Raw genomic sequence first — 12,198 nt, forward strand, 5'->3', positions numbered from 1 at the left:
AGGCTGGGTGTGAATTACTGTTGCATGAAATAATAAATCCCCCCACGGCGCAGATCCCCCTCCCTGCACCTGCAGCTGGGGGGGGGGGTCCAGGGGGATTTCTGCTCCCAGCCAGCCCGGTGCAGCGAGGGGTCAGCCTGACCCCAGGCCATGGGATCTAGGCCGGTCTGTGTAGCTGTGGGACTCACATCGCGCCCGTCACCGTGGCCTCTGGGCACCTCACAGGCAGTTGTGGAATTATGGTCCCACCCCTGCTGCCCCCCCTCCCGGGGCTACTGGCCCAGGTTACAGCTGGGGACCCTGCAGCACCAGGAGCTGCACCCAGGTCTCTCCAGCCCCCGGCTAGTGCAGAGCCCCCAGGGGTCCTGGGATTCGCTGGACTGTCCCACTTCGATCCCCCCCCCCATCCAGGCCGAAGTGGCTCCCGCCCCGTGGGAGAGGCTGGGCTCGGCTCCGCGCTACGGACGGTGCAACCTGGCCCCGGGGACCTTTCCGGAGGCTGGTCGGACACTGGTGGGTGTAAGGCCTGCCTGGGCCTGTCTGCAGGGGAGGGGCGGGGGGGTGGCCTGGGCAGGGCTCAGTGACCGAGGGGACGTCCACACGGCGCTAAAGGCCCATGTCCCCCCCCCCAGGTCTCAGGGCCCGGCCGGCTGCCTCAGGCTGGCGGGACAAGAAATCGCGTGTGGATGTCGGGGCCGGGGCTGGAGCCTGGCTCTGGGGCCCTTCCTGAGACGTCAGGCCCTGGCCTCCAGGGGAGCCGGATCGTCCACACTGCCGCGTGCAGCCGGCACCCCGAGCCCCATGTGCCCGACTCAGCGGACCCGGCTGCCTGCGCCAGGGGCTTTTATTCCCATGTGAATGGACCCTGAGTGGCGCTGAGACCCCAGGGGCCAGGGGCCAGGTCCCGGGGCCCAGAGCCGAGCCCAGCCAGCCCCATGGCACAGGTGGGGCCAGCCCAGAGCTCAGCCCAGCCAGCCCCATGGCACAGGTGGGGCCAGCCCAGAGCTCAGCCCAGCCAGCCCCATGGCACAGGTGGGGCCAGCCGAGCCCAGCCCAGCCAGCCCCACTGCTATGGGGTGAGGTGGGGTGGGCTCACTCTGCACCCCGCCCAGGGCCTCCCACCCCGGGGGACCGGGCCCCCCTGCTGTAGCCAGTGAGATGCTGGGGGGTGCAGGGCTATAGGGGTCCCCACAGCTGCCAGGCCCCCGGCCCAGCCCCCCTGCCCAGTGCAGCCGCCCAGGCGGTTCCTGTATGGCCCGGGGCAGGCAGGCAGGGCCCCATCCGCCCCTCACTGGGTGTAAGGGCCCAGCAGATGATGGATGGGGGAAGCGGTTTGGGACGCGGACTCCCAGCCCCGCCCCCCAGGCCCGGGCATCACCTGTTGCCAGGCAGAGCGCGGCGGGACAGGTTCCCAGAGGCGCTGGGTGCCGGACGCCCCCTGGCGGCGCTGGGCGGCGCTGCAGGGAGGGCGGGGCGGGAGCGGCTGGTCCCGGAGCTGTCCCGGGCGCTGGTGCTTCGCTCCCGGGGTCGCTGCACCATGTCGGGCTGCGGGGGGCCCGGCTGGGCGGACGGGGAGGTCCGCACGGGGGTAAGTGGGGCCGGGGGAGGGATCCGCTGCGGGGAATCCCGGGGGGGGGTTAAAGTGGGGGCGCCCCATGAATTGCCCTAGGGGCTGCCCGGCTCGGATCGCCCCCCCCCCGGGGGCATTGCCCGGCTCGGGGCCCCCGGGGGCTGCGGGATCCGGGCGGCTTCAGCCTCCTCCCAGCCCCCCCCCCCCCCCGGCCAGGCTCCGAGCCGCTTTCGCTTTCGGGCGGCGCGAAGTTTTCCCCTTTACACCCTGAAAGGGGCTCGGGGGTCGGCTGGGATCCGCCCGCTGCCCCCATGTGCCCCCTCCTGCCGCCTGCTCCAACCCCCACCCGCTGTCCCGTCTCTGCCGGCCCCATCTCCCCCCGCTGCCCCCATGTGCCCCCCCTCCTGCCGCCCGCTCCATCCCCCCCCCCGCTGTCCCGTCTCTGCCGGCCCCATTCCCCCCACTGCCCCCATGTGCCCCCACCTGCCGCCCGCTCCATCCCCCCCCCCCGCTGTCCCGTCTCTGCCGGCCCCACCTCCCCCCGCTGCCCCCATGTGCCCCCCCACCCGCTGTCCCGTCTCTGCCGGCCCCATCTCCCCCCGCTGCCCCCATGTGCCCCCACCTGCCGCCTGCTCCAACCCCCCCCGCTGTCCCGTCTCTGCCGGCCCCACCTCCCCCCGCTGCCCCCATGTGCCCCCCCCCTCCCGCTGTCCCGTCTCTGCCGGCCCCATCTCCCCCCGCTGCCCCCTTGTGCGCCCCCACCCGCTGTCCCGTCTCTGCTACTAACCCCATGTCCCCCCGCTGCCCGCATGTGCCCCCTCCTTCCGCCCGTTCATTCCCCCCCCCCGCCCCGGCGGTCCCGTCTCTGCCGGCCCCATCCCCCCGCTGCCCCCATGTGCCCCCTCCATCCCCCCGCTGTGCTGTCCCGTCTCTGCTACTAACCCCATGTCCCCCGCTGCCCCCATGTGGCCCCTCCGGCCGCCCGCTCCATCCCCCCCCCCCCCCCCCCCCGCTGTCCCGTCTCTGCCGGCCCCATCCCCCCGCTGCCCCCATGTGCCCCCTCCATCCCCCCGCTGTGCTGTCCCGTCTCTGCTACTAACCCCATGTCCCCCCGCTGCCCCCTGGGGCCCCTTCCACCCCCCCTCCCCCGCTGTCCCGTCTCTGCCGGCCCCATTCCCCCCACTGCCCCCATGTGCCCCCCTCCCACACCCCTCCGCCTCGTGTCTGCCGGCCCCGTCTCCCGCTGCTGCCCCCCATTGCCCCCTCCCTGCTGCTCCCCCTACAGGACCCTCCCGCCAGTGTCCCACTGCCCCTCCTTGCACCCCACATGCCCCTACTGCAGACCCTCCTCCCGCCCCAGAGATCAGGAATAGAACCCAGGAGTCCTGGCTCCCATGTGCCCCTGCAACCCCGCATGTCTCCCTGCTGCACCCCCATATGTCCCTGCTGCACCCCCATACGTGCCTCCTTGAAACCCCCCAATGCCCCCACCCCAACGTACAGAACTGCCAGCCCGAAACGTTCACAGCTGCTGAGATTTGTTAAACACTAATGGACAGAGAGTCCGTGTGTCCTCCGGGCCCCCGGCTCCCGCTCGCACTCGCCACATATTCTCACGCCAGGAGGGTGAGAAACTTACTTGTTCTTTCAATGGGGCCGGGAGCCAGGACTCCTGGGTTCTCTCCTCAGTTCTGGGAGGGGAGCGGGGGCTGGTGGGTTAGAGCGGGGGTGGGGGGCCGGGAGCCAGGACTCCTGGGTTCTCTCCCCAGGTCTGGGAGCGAGGTGGGAGGCTGGTGGGTTAGAGCGGAGGGGCTGGGAGCCAGGACTCCTGGGTTCTGTCCCTGGCTCTGGGAGGGGAGTGGGGGCTGGTGGGTTAGAGCGGGGGGGCTGGGAGCCAGGACTCCTGGGTTCTCTCCCCAGGTCTGGGTGGGAGGCTGGTGGGTTAGAGCGGAGGGGCTGGGAGCCAGGACTCCTGGGTTCTCTCCCCAGTTCTGGGAGGGGAGCGGGGGCTGGTGGGTTAGAGTGGGGGGGCTGGGAGCCAGGACTCCTGGGTTCCGTCCCTGGCTGTGTTTCAGTTCCCCCTGTGAAATACCCTCACACAGGGAGGCAGGTCAGTGAAGGTGTTTGAGCCGTGGGGCCATGGTGGTGGCTAAGGAGCTGACCAGCAGCTCCCAGGGCCGCGCTGTGGACAGAGGGGCCAGTGGGACAGATCGAGGGGAATCTCGAGCTGGGCAGGGAGGGGATTTTCCCGCGGGATTTGGCCCTGGGGTGACCACGGCTGGGAGCCTGGGTCCAGGTCTGGGGCCCGCAGACTGGGGATAAATTGGGGAGGGCTCAGAGAAGAGCCACGAGAAGGATTAAAGGGCTGGAAAATCTACCAGAGAGCGAGAGAGACTCCCCGGGGATCCAGGAAAGTACTTGGCTGCGTTAACCCCCGAGCTGGGCCCCTCCGGCCCAGCTCCTCTGCGATCCACCAATCTCCCGCCTCGCCCTGTCGGCGCTAAACTCTCTGGGCGCCGCGTTCCTCAGGGTAACATCCCCTCGGCGCGGGAGTTCCTGCCTCTGGGCCTGCGCCCTGCACCCCCCACCCCCCCCCCCCGGACACCTGGCTCCCGCCTACCCGCGAACCCGGCAGGGCAGCGTTCAGCTGCCTACGTGACCTGTGGGGCCCGAGCCAGTGGGCCTGTGCCGAGGCTGCTTACTGGATCGGGTCCCTTTCCAAATCCAGCCAGAGCAGGGGCATGGGGTGCCCCCCCCATAGCTTCCAGCCCCGCAGTTCGTGCACACACCGGAGACGTGGGGGAAACAGGGTCCGTTCCCCCTCTGCCTGGGGGGAGGGGTTTGAACAGGGGTCTCCCCCGTGGAGAGCTCTAACCCAGTGACGCTAACCCAGCTCTGTACGGGTGACCCCTTTCACACAGCAAACCTCTGAATGCGACCCCACCCCCCCTTATCAATTAAAAACACACGTTTTGATATTTAACACCATTATAAATGCCGGAGGCAAAGCAGGGTTTGGGGTGGAGGCTGACAGATCGTGACCCCCCCATGTAATAACCTTGTGACCCCCTGAGGGGTCCCGACCCCCCGTTTGAGAACCCCTGGGCTACAGGCTGCTCTGGGGTGGGGGGCTCCCTCCCTCTCTCCTTTGCAGCTGTTGCCCTCTGAATAAATAGCGAATGGGGGACAGGACCCAGGGTCGCCCCCTCCCAGGTGGGGGGGCCCTAACCACTGGCCCACACAGGCTTAGTCTCTCCCCTCCACCCATGACTATTTCTATGTTGCTCCCCAGTGGCGCAGGTGGCCTGGGTCGGACCAGCGGCCTGGGAATGGGGGGCTCTGGCTGGGAGGCGCCATGTGCCCCCCATCACCCTGAACCTGGCGCCCTAGCTGGGCGCTCCCTGGTGTAAACACACTGTACTGGTTATGCAGCCGCCGCCCTTAGCACCTGCCAATTCCGGGCACCAGGTGCAGGAGCCAACCCCCCCCCCCGGCGCTGCCAGCCCCAGGACTCTGTACCCAGCTGCCAGGCCTTTGTCACAGGTCGTAACAGGCCCTTTGCCAGGTGTGATCAGATCCCAGAGCCACCCCCCTCTGATCCCACGGAGCCGTGGGCTGGACGGGACCGGCTGGGTCAGAGATAAGGGGCTTTCGCTTCTAGGGAACAAGTTTCACTCCCACACAGAGCCAGGGAGAGAACCCAGGAGTCCTGGCCCACAGGCTCTCTGCTCTCACCCACCAGCCCCCACTCCCGTCCCAGAGCCGGGAACAGAACCCAGGAGTCCTGGCTCCCAGCCCCGCTGCTCTCACCCACCAGCCCCCACAGCCGGGGAGAGAACCCAGGAGTCCTGGCTCCCAGGCCCTCTGCTCTCACCCACCAGCCTCCACAGCTGGGGAGAGAACCCAGGAGTCCTGGCCCCTAGCCCCCTGCTCTCACCCACCAGCCCCCACTCCCCTCCCAGAGCTTGGAGAGAACCCAGGAGTCCTGGCTCCCCTTTCCCCCCAGTAGCGTCACAGTGTGTGGGCCAGTTACGCTCTCTGCCAGCAGCCTCTCCAGCCCCACTGGGGGTTGTGCTGTGGGGGTTCACGGGCAGAGATTCCTGCCTGTCGCCCCATTGAGCCGGTGGGGTCAGTGTGGAGCCCACAGGACACAAACACGGCCGGTCTTCTCTGGTTTGTGGGTGCCCTGTGCCGGCTCCCTGCAGGGCGTGGGGTGACCCTCAGTCTCCCCCGGCTCAGCGGGTCCCTGCACTGAACCCCTGTTTCCTCCCTTTCCCCAGACGACCATCATGGCGGTGGAGTTTGACGGCGGGGTCGTGGTGGGCTCCGACTCCCGGGTGTCTGCGGGGTAAGTGCCGGGCCTCAGCCGGGGGACAGGCCCCCGTGCGACGGGCGTCAGGGGGAATTATCACTGCTCAGCCCGCTCTGTATCCCTGGTGCAGGGGAGGGGGCGCAGGGCTGTTCCTCGGGTGTCTGTCACCCCCTCCGGGCCGGGGTCACACCCAGTGTTTGGGGTTTGGCCTGCGCTGGGGCCGGGCTCTACAGTGGGGCCGGCTCGCCCCGGATCAGGCAGGGATCGTCCTCGTCGCTTTTCGGTGAGACGCCTGTTCCGGTCCCTGGTGAATACAGGGAATCTCTCTCGCTCCCCCGCGTAGGGACACTGGATGGGCCGGGCGCCGTTGGAGGGGCTGTCAGAGCCTCTCCCCATCCCCTGGCTGCCCGGTCGCTGCTCTCCGGGGGTCCCGGTTCCCACTGGAGCATGTGATCACTCAGTCTGGAGTTGGGGAGACCCTGCCTTAACTCGGTGCACGTCCCAGCCCCACCCCCGTCCACCTGGCTCCTGTCCTCAGCCCCTCTGCTTCCCCCGGGGCCCAGCCGAGCTCTCCAGCTGCACGAGAGCCCCCCTCCCGTCTCCCTGCACAGCCCCCCACTGCCAGGCTCTCTGCAGCCGCCGGGAGCAGCCTCCCAGAGCGTCCGCACACACCCCGGGTTCCAGCCCCGGTTCTCCTGCAAAGCCCCCCATAGCCAGGCTCTCTGCAGCCGCCGGGAGCAGTCTCCCAGAGCGTCCACACACACCCCGGGTTCCAGCCCCGGTTCTCCTGCGAAGCGCCCCACTGCCAGGCTCTCTGCAGCCGCCGGGAGCAGCCTCCCAGAGCGTCCGCACACCCCCCGGGTTCCAGCCCCGGTTCTCCTGCGAAGCGACCCACTGCCAGGCTCTCTGCAGCCGCCGGGAGCAGCCTCCCAGAGCGTCCACACACACCCCGGGTTCCAGCCCCGGTTCTCCTGCGAAGCCCCCCACAGCCAGGCTCTCTGCAGCCGCCGGGAGCAGCCTCCCAGAGCGTCCGCACACCCCCCGGGTTCCAGCCCCGGTTCTCCTGCGAAGCTACCCACAGCCAGGCTCTCTGCAGCCGCCGGGAGCAGCCTCCCAGAGCGTCCACACACACCCCGGGTTCCAGCCCCGGTTCTCCTGCGAAGCCCCCCACTGCCAGGCTCTCTGCAGCCGCCGGGAGCAGCCTCCCAGAGCGTCCGCACCCCCCCCGGGTTCCAGCCCCGGTTCTCCTGCGAAGTGACCCACTGCCAGGCTCTCTGCAGCCGCCGGGAGCAGCCTCCCAGAGCGTCCGCACACACCCCGGGTTCCAGCCCCGGTTCTCCTGCGAAGCCCCCCACTGCCAGGCTCTCTGCAGCCGCCGGGAGCAGCCTCCCAGAGCGTCCGCACACCCCCCGGGTTCCAGCCCCGGTTCTCCTGCGAAGTGACCCACTGCCAGGCTCTCTGCAGCCGCTGGGAGCAGCCTCCCAGAGCGTCCACACACCCCCCGGGTTCCAGCCCCGGTTCTCCTGCGAAGCCCCCCACAGCCAGGCTCTCTGCAGCCGCCGGGAGCAGCCTCCCAGAGCGTCCGCACACACCCCGGGTTCCAGCCCCGGTTCTCCTGCGAAGCGACCCACAGCCAGGCCTGGCCCTGCCCAGAGCCCGGGTGCAGCCTCTCTCTGCTGGGCAGGGGGAGCAGGATTGGGGGTCTGCAGGCCGTTAACCCTTTCCTTGCCTTACACTAGAGCAGGGGTGGGCGCGTGTCCCACCCCACCACAGGGTCTGGGACCGGGGCAGGTCCTGGATTCTGAGGCTGGGCGCCGGGTCTGACTCTGGCTCTGCGCTCGCCGCTCTGGATTTCACGCTGGGATCCGGATTCTCCCCCCACCCCAGGGAGGCCGTGGTGAACCGGGTCTTCGATAAGCTGGCCCCGCTGCACGAGCGGATTTACTGCGCTCTCTCCGGCTCCGCCGCCGACGCCCAGGCCATCGCGGACATGGTGCATTACCAGCTGGAGCTGCACAGGTAGGGCGGGGAGGCCGGGCGGGGGTCCCCTGGGGGTGTGGGGGCTGGAGCTCGCAGGGCCCCTAGGGGGGGGACTCCTCCTGTTCTCACTGACACACACACCCCCTTCCTCTCCCCAGCCTGGACATGGACGAGGCCCCGCTGGTCCTGGCGGCCGCCAGCCTGGTGAAAGGCGTCAGCTACAAGTACAAGGAGGAGCTGTCGGCGCATCTCATGGTGGCGGGGTGGGACCGGAAGAAAGGGGGGCAGGTGAGGCTTGGGGGGGGGGGAGGCTGGCAGCCGGGGGGGGCGGTGTCCGTCTGCCCCCTACGGTATCCACCGGCCTGGCGCCCCACAGGGCCTGGCTGCAGTGTCTGTGCTGTGACCCCCTCCCCTCCCCTCGGCCCATCCCCGTCTCCCTGCAGCGTCACATCCAAACCGGTTAATGCTCCAGAACAGCCTATCCCCAGGGTGCAAAGGGGCCCTGACCCCCTCGGGCAGACAGAAAGGGGGCGAAGCATTAACCGCCCCCAGCAGGGCTGAACGCTGCATCTCACCCACCAGCCAGGCAAGGAGACCCCCCCCGCCCCCCCGGGTACATCCCGGTCACTTTCCCGCAGGGCCCCGTGGCCCCTCGGCCCGGCCAGGCTTGGTAAAAACGCTCTGTTAACGTGTCCTCGTTCCCTCCCTTGGCCATCGCTGGGCGAGTCACCAGCCGCCGGGAGCCAGGCCAGCACCGCGGGGGGATCTGAACCCAGAACCTCCTGCCCCGTCGGTGCTCAGGTGGCCGCAGGCTGGGTAGGCCCCAAGGCCTGGCTGTGTGTCCGTGCCATGCAGGGCGGCGAGGAGAGACGCCCACCCTGAGACCCGGCAGGGGGCCGAGGGAACGGCCGGTCGTTACTGCAGTCAGTGCTTTGCATGTCGGCGTTAGTCACCCCCTGTCTGCGGTGCCACGGCCCCCCACCCCCACCCGGCCGGGGCTCTCACCTGGGGTGTGTTCGCTCCCGCAGGTGTACGGGACGCTGGGGGGGATGCTCACCCGCCACCCCTTCTCCATCGGCGGCTCCGGCAGCAGCTACATTTACGGCTATGTGGATGCAGCCTATAAGCCCGGGATGAGTCCAGAGGAGTGTCGCCAGTTCACCAAGAACGGTAACTGCCCCCGGGCGGGGTTAGGCAGGTCCAGGGCGTGGTGGCCCCAGTCCGGCCCCCGGGCAGGGACTGGCTGGCTCGGGGGGGCGGGGAATGGGGCAGGGGCCTGTCCCCTCTGGGGGGCGCCGGCTCCCACCCGGCCCCAGGGCAGGGACTGGATGGCTCAGGGGGGCAGGGAACAGGTCATGGGGCCTGTCACCTCTAGGGGGCGCTGTCTGTGATCCAGCCCCAGGGCAGGGACTGGCTGGCTCCGGGGGGGCGGGAATGGGGCAGGGGCCTGTCCCCTCTAGGGGGCGCTGTCTGTGATCCAGCCCCAGGGCAGGGACTGGCTGGCTCCGGGGGGGGGGGGGGGAATGGGGCAGGGGCCTGTCCCCTCTAGCGGGCGCTGTCTGTGATCCAGCCCCAGGGTGGGGGACCGGCTGGCTCAGGGGGGGCGGGGAACAGGACAGGGGGCCTGTCCCCTCTGGTGGCACCGATTCACTAACCCCTCGTCTCTCTCCCCAGCCATTGCCCTGGCGATGAGCCGGGACGGCTCCAGCGGGGGGGTTATTTATCTCGTCACCATCACCAAGTCGGGCGCCGTGGAGCAGGTGTTCCTGGGGGACGAGATCCCCAAGTTCTACGACGAATGAGTTCCGGGCCGGCCCCTCTGTTACACCCAATAAACCTCTCCGAGCGCAGGCGGCGTGTGGGACTCATTGGGCGGATACATGGGGCCCGCAGGGTGTAGATCAGCGCGAAGCCATGACTAGTTATCCTGATTTACACCCACATTAGAGACTTGTACCCCAGCTCCCCCCCTCCTGCCCTCCCAGGGAGCCTGGGGTTAGCCGGCCGATGCTCAAACCACGGAGCGATCCCTCCCCCCCCAGCTGCTTATCACCCCTCCCGACACCTGCCAACCCCCAGACTGGGATAGACGGGCCCAGTTCTGTTCCCCAGCCCCGGGGCACCTTTGTACGCCCCATAGCTGGGGCTGCTCTGGCCTGGGCAGGGGCTGGGAGCAGGTCCCTCACCCCAGTTCTCCATGCAGTGGGGGTTTCTGGGGGGGGAGCCCCCTTTTGTACCGAGGCACCGAAAGACACCTCAGGCCAGGCTGTGAGCGGCGGCCCAGGCTGAGCTGGCTGGTGGCGGCGAGCGCTGAGCGAGGGGGGCGCGGGAGGGGCGGATTTGGGGTGCAGAGGGGCACAGCGTTGGTAGAACAGTCTCTAGTCCCAGCCAGGCTCGGGGAGGGCCCGGCGTTGTGTTTGTGCAGGTCCTACACCAGCTCGGGGTCACTGTGCACCCCAAAGCCGCGGCTCCAGGATCCCTCTCGTTTTCTAACCGGGAGGAGAATGGCACCGAAGCTGTTTTCTGGAGCGGGTGAGGAGTCGGGGTGGGAGGACGGTCAGGGCAGCCCCCCCAGGGACACACACAGGGCAGGGCAGTAGCAAAGGGGATTATTATCGAGGCACACGGGGATGCTGCACTGGATCAGACCCCAGGTCCACTTAGCCCAGGCTCCCGTCTGCATCAGTGACCGGCGCCGGCCGGGTCAGAGCCAGGGGCCTCCGGGCCAGCACTTGTCGCAGACTCACAGATGGTGCCCACTCGTGGCCCCGTGCGGTCCGTGGGGGGGGCCCCTTTCAGTGCGACAGCCCTTCTCGGGGGGCCACTCCCTCTCGGGGTCAGGCCCCTCCACCTCCTGGAGCCGCACCTCTCTGAGCCTCAGCACGTCTGTCTCTGCCGTGGGCCCCCCAGGGAGTCCCCTCACTCTGGGCCCCCCAGGCCTCCTCACCCCCGAAGGAGATGATGTCCCCCCCTAGCCCGGAGCAACTCTCAGCCAGCGTAATACAGGAGGGTTTATTGAGGGTTGAACCCAGCACAGGAAACTCTCCAGCCTCAGGCCTGGCCTCCCTCAGCCCCAGGCCTGGCCTCCCTCAGCCCAGCACATCCCAGTCCCCCTGCAGCCAGGGGGGCTCTGCCTGCTCCCCCCCTCCAGCCCCGAGCCCCCCTGCTTCCCAGCTGGGCCTCCGATACCCCCGGCCCCAAGCCCCCTCTGTCCATTGGCTTCTCTCCAGGGAAACAGGGTCGTAAGCAGGAAGGCCTGGGTCTCCTCTCCTCTCAGCCCCCCTCTGGCCCCTCTGGCTGGAGCCGGCTGGTCAGGTCACCGGGGTCCTCTCCCCGCAGCCCATTGTCCCCCACTGGCCAGAACCGGCTGCGACTCCTGAGCTGGGACTTCAGGTCACTAGTCGCTGGGGTCTCCATCCTCCAGGCCGGGCCGGGGTCCCGAGTTCCCTCTCCGGTCCTGTGTCCCAACAAACTCCCTCTCCCCTCCCCTCGTTAAACCAGTAACACCCGGGGACACTGAGTCCCAACCCCCTGCATGCAACCAACTGGAAAACACAGAAAAACCAAGAAAACCCCCCACTTTGTCACAGCACTTCCCAAGCCAGTCTGCCAACCTGCTCCGTCAGGCCCCTCTTGAGAAGTCACCTCTTCCGTGAGGCGTACGCACGATAACCAGCCCCACATGTTAAAACATCATGAATTACACCCCCGCCCCCAACAATCATGAGATTGGCTAAAAAGTCATGAGATTTACAAAAATGGGGGCATTTTATTTGGTTTCTGAGTCGTTATCCCGGGCACCAGCATGACCTGACACCCCCCCCCCCGCCCCGCCCAGCTCAGCCTGTGTCTTTGCCCCCGATGCCCCATGCCCAGCTCGTGCCGGTTCCGGGTCTCCCAGCCCAGCGCTGCCCCAGGGCAGGTGGGAGAGGAGGCCCAGGCTGGGTCACACAGGCAGCGTTTAACGCACACGGGATTTCTCTGTCCCAGCTGCATCGGACACCAGCTCCCCGCCCGGCCGGATGGATGCCCAGGCTGGGTTACGGCGAGGCAGCAGCACCCCCCGGAGCCCAGCCAGGGAAGGTTTCTCCTCCCCCGGGTGAGCGCCCAGGGCAGGGCAGGGCAGGGAGGGCCCAGGCTGGCACACACAGGCAGGGGATTTCTCAGTCCCAGCGCCCGAGCCCAGCGAGGCAGCAGCACCCCCGCAGCCCAGCCAGGGAAGGTTTCTCCTCTCCCGGGTGAGCGCCCCAGGGCAGGGCAGGGAGGGCCCAGGCTGGCACACACAGGCAGGGGATTTCTCAGTCCCAGCGCCCGAGCCCAGCGAGGCAGCAGCACC

At 68.7% G+C, this 12,198-nt stretch overlaps 2 protein-coding genes across 2 annotated transcripts in view; one reads left to right on the forward strand and one right to left on the reverse strand.

The window, feature by feature from the left end:
* LOC123345793 (endothelial zinc finger protein induced by tumor necrosis factor alpha-like) overlaps window positions 1-12,198 on the reverse strand; it is a 1,203,704-nt gene that overhangs the window by 1,149,321 nt on the left and 42,185 nt on the right. The gene's annotated exons all lie outside the window — the stretch shown is intronic.
* On the forward strand, window positions 1,478-9,703 carry LOC123346442 (proteasome subunit beta type-9-like). Its single transcript, XM_044983839.1, has 6 exons — window positions 1,478-1,588; window positions 5,851-5,918; window positions 7,770-7,901; window positions 8,021-8,150; window positions 8,891-9,032; window positions 9,537-9,703. The coding sequence occupies exons 1-6, from the start codon at window positions 1,538-1,540 to the stop codon at window positions 9,662-9,664; spliced, it is 651 nt and encodes a 216-aa protein (XP_044839774.1). The 5' UTR covers window positions 1,478-1,537; the 3' UTR covers window positions 9,665-9,703.

This window comes from Mauremys mutica, chromosome 12, assembly GCF_020497125.1.
Source record: "Mauremys mutica isolate MM-2020 ecotype Southern chromosome 12, ASM2049712v1, whole genome shotgun sequence".
Lineage (NCBI taxonomy): Eukaryota > Metazoa > Chordata > Testudines > Geoemydidae > Mauremys > Mauremys mutica.

What these genes read in the sequence shown, in the direction of transcription:
- LOC123346442 (XM_044983839.1), top strand. Translation starts at nt 1,538, where the DNA reads ATGTCGGGCTGCGGGGGGCCCGGCTGGGCGGACGGGGAGGTCCGCACG. An exon ending in GACTCCCGGGTGTCTGCGGG is followed by an intron (nt 5,919 to 7,769) that starts GTAAGTGCCGGG and finishes CCCCCACCCCAG; the next exon opens with GGAGGCCGTGGTGAACCGGG. An exon ending in ACCGGAAGAAAGGGGGGCAG is followed by an intron (nt 8,151 to 8,890) that starts GTGAGGCTTGGG and finishes TCGCTCCCGCAG; the next exon opens with GTGTACGGGACGCTGGGGGG.